This window comes from Sapajus apella, unplaced genomic scaffold (genome assembly GCF_009761245.1).
Source record: "Sapajus apella isolate SASKATOON/1434 unplaced genomic scaffold, GSC_monkey_1.0 scaffold7648, whole genome shotgun sequence".
NCBI classification, from domain to species: Eukaryota; Metazoa; Chordata; class Mammalia; order Primates; family Cebidae; genus Sapajus; species Sapajus apella.
Window position 1 is genome coordinate 453 of NW_022444572.1, and position 2727 is coordinate 3179.

General features: G+C 56.8%; 1 protein-coding gene across 1 annotated transcript; it reads left to right on the forward strand.

The window, feature by feature from the left end:
* Positions 1-650: 650 nt before the first annotated feature.
* LOC116548171 (transmembrane channel-like protein 4) lies at positions 651-2427 on the forward strand. Its single transcript, XM_032273766.1, has 2 exons — positions 651-1355; positions 2133-2427. Exons 1-2 carry the CDS (start codon positions 1137-1139, stop codon positions 2403-2405), a joined length of 492 nt encoding a protein of 163 aa, XP_032129657.1. The 5' UTR covers positions 651-1136; the 3' UTR covers positions 2406-2427.
* Positions 2428-2727: the final 300 nt, after the last annotated feature.

Below are 2727 nucleotides of genomic sequence, written 5' to 3' on the forward strand. Positions count from 1 at the left end.
CCAAAAAAAAAAAAAAAAAAAAAAAAAAGGGACAGGATTTTTAAGCTTTGAGAAGGGAGAGGTCAGATCAGGCAGGCCCTGGCAGCTTATGCTAGGAAGAAGCCTAGATTGTAAGAGCAGGGAAAAGCCCTGGAATAGTGTTAAACAGAGAATACGGTCTGAGTTGCATCAAAAGAAGGTCCTGCTGGCTGAAGAAGAGAGAATGGATTATAAGAGGGCACAGGTGGAAGCAAGGAGACCAGGTGGGGGCCCTCTGTGGTTGTTCACATAAGTTGATGGGGGCAGGGCCAGGGCGGTGAAGGTGCACGCGGTCTCTTTGTCCAGCTCTGTTTCTGCCCCTGCTGTGGTTCTCCCATCTCCTTCCTGGGTCTTTGCCCCCCTTTTTTCTTGAGACTCTTCTCGGGGTCTGTCTGTGTTTTTTTTCTTTAAGTAGGAGTCTTTGTCAGCCAGGCTGGAGTGTAGTGGCATGATCTCAGTTCACTGTAACCTCCACCTCCTGGGTTCAAGTGATTCTCCTGACTCAGCCTCCCAAGTAGCTGGGATTACAGGTGCCCGCCACCACACCTGGCTCATTGTTTTATTTTTAGTAGAGACAGGGTTTCACCATGTTGGCCAGGCTGGTCTCGAACTCCTGACCTCAGGCGAGCCTCCCGAAGTGCTGGGATTACAGGTGTGAGCCACCATGGCTGGCCTGCCCCCTTCTCTTGATTCTCTCCACCTGCCGTTTCCTCTGGGTCTCTATCTTCTTCTCAGGTCTTCCCACCCCAGCCCCTTCTCTGGGTGCCTGTACTTCCTCTGGGTCTCTGATCTGGGTCTTTCATAGATTTTCTTTCTCCTTTCTGTCTTTGTCTCCCTTTCTCCCAATCTCCTTCTGGGACCTCTGTCCCTCCTCCAAATCTGTCTTCCTCAGGGCCTCTGCCCCTCTCACCCTTGGTTTCGGGCCCCTTCGATCCAGGGCTCTGTCCCTATCACCTAGGTTACTGCCTCTCTGAGGTTCCTGCACCCCAGGTCTGTGTCTGAATCTCCCTTGGACTTTGCCTTCAGTGACTGTATGTGTATCTGCCTCTGACTCTCCATCATGTGGCAGCTCGCCTAGTGCCCAAGGCTTTAGGGTTCATCTTCCCCATTTCTCTCATATGAGATGTCCCCCCATAACCCTGTTCCTGGCTGTCCTTTCACATCCCGTCTCCCGGGTCGCCCCTCTCAGCTCGGTGTCCGGGCTGAAGCAGACACTGCTGGCAGAGTCTGGGGCCCTGACCAGCTACAGCCACCGGGTGTTCTCGGCCTGGGATTTCGGCCTCTGCGGGGACGTCCACGTGCGGCTGCGCCAGCGCATCATCTTGTACGAATTACAGGTGCGCTTAGGGGGCGGGGTGTGCAACTGGGTAGGGATCAGAAAGGGCTGGGCTCAGATAATGCAGGGGGCCTAACTCGGCGATGGGGCCTCGGGAGAGACGTTAGGCAGCTCTTTCTCCAAGAAAGTCAGGTCCTGGGGAATGAGAGGGTTGAGAGCAGGCCGCCATAGGGCCCCCCGAGGTCCAAGGATGTAGGAAAAGGATGCGCAAGGGATGGGCTCGGTGGCTTATGATTGTAACCCCAGTACTTCGGGAGACCGAGGCAAGTGAATCATTTGAGTCCAGGAGTTCGAGACTAGCCTGGGCCACATAGGGAGACTCCCACTCTACCCCGTCGCCAAAAAAAAATGTTTTAAGTAAGCACAAGAAGCGGGCGGGGCCTAAGGCAACTTGGTTCAAAGTTAAGTGATGGGAGCGGCCAGCGGCACCTCCTGATGCAGCTGAACTGGATCTTCAGGCCAGGCATAAGCGCTGGGCCTCCTGAGGGCGGAGCCTCTGGTGGGCGGGGCCGACAGGGGCGGGTCTTGGCGTGGTGGGCGGAGCTTTGGGTGCTGAGATTGGCCGCGGAGGGATAGGGGCTTGGATTGCGGGATTCGACCGCAAGGGCGGGGCTCTAAAGGGCCGCAGGTGGAACCCGGCCTACAGAGGTCGTTAGCGGGTGGGGAGACGGCTGCAGCGGTTCACGTGGAGGAGGATCTCTGGAGGCCCAGGCCTGGGGAACCGAGAGGCCCGCGCCTTGGGAAATGGGGTCCAAGCGGGCACCTCTCCTGCCTTCAGGTGGAGCTGGAGGAGACGATGCTGCGTCGCCAGGCTGCGGTGCGGACGCTGGGCCAGCAAGCCAGGGTTTGGTCGGTGCGGGTGCTGCTCAACCTGCTGGTGGTCGCGCTCCTGGGGGCAGCGTTCTATGGCGTCTACTGGGCTACACAGTCCACCGTGGAGCTACAGGTGCGGAGGGTCTTTGAAAAGGAAGTCGGGGGGTCCTGGAAGCTACAATTCCAACGGTGGAGGGAGGGGACTGAAGTCTGGGAAGCCAGATATCTTAGGAAGTAAGGGGGCCGGATGCGGTGGCTCACGCCTGCCATTCCAACACTGCGGGAGGCCGAGGCGGGAGGATCCCGAGGTCAGGAGTTCGAGACCAGCCTGGCCAACATAGTGAAACCCCATCTGTACTAAAAATACAAAAAATTAGCCGGTCGTGGTGGTGTGCGCCTGTAATCTCAGCTACTCAGGAGACTGATGCAGGAGAATTGCTTGAACCTGGGAAGCGGAGGTTGCATTGAGCCGAGATCACGCCATTGCACTCCAGCCTGAGCTACAGAGCGAGGCCCTGTTTAAAGAAAAATCTTGATTCTGAAACTGGGCCTCAGTTTCT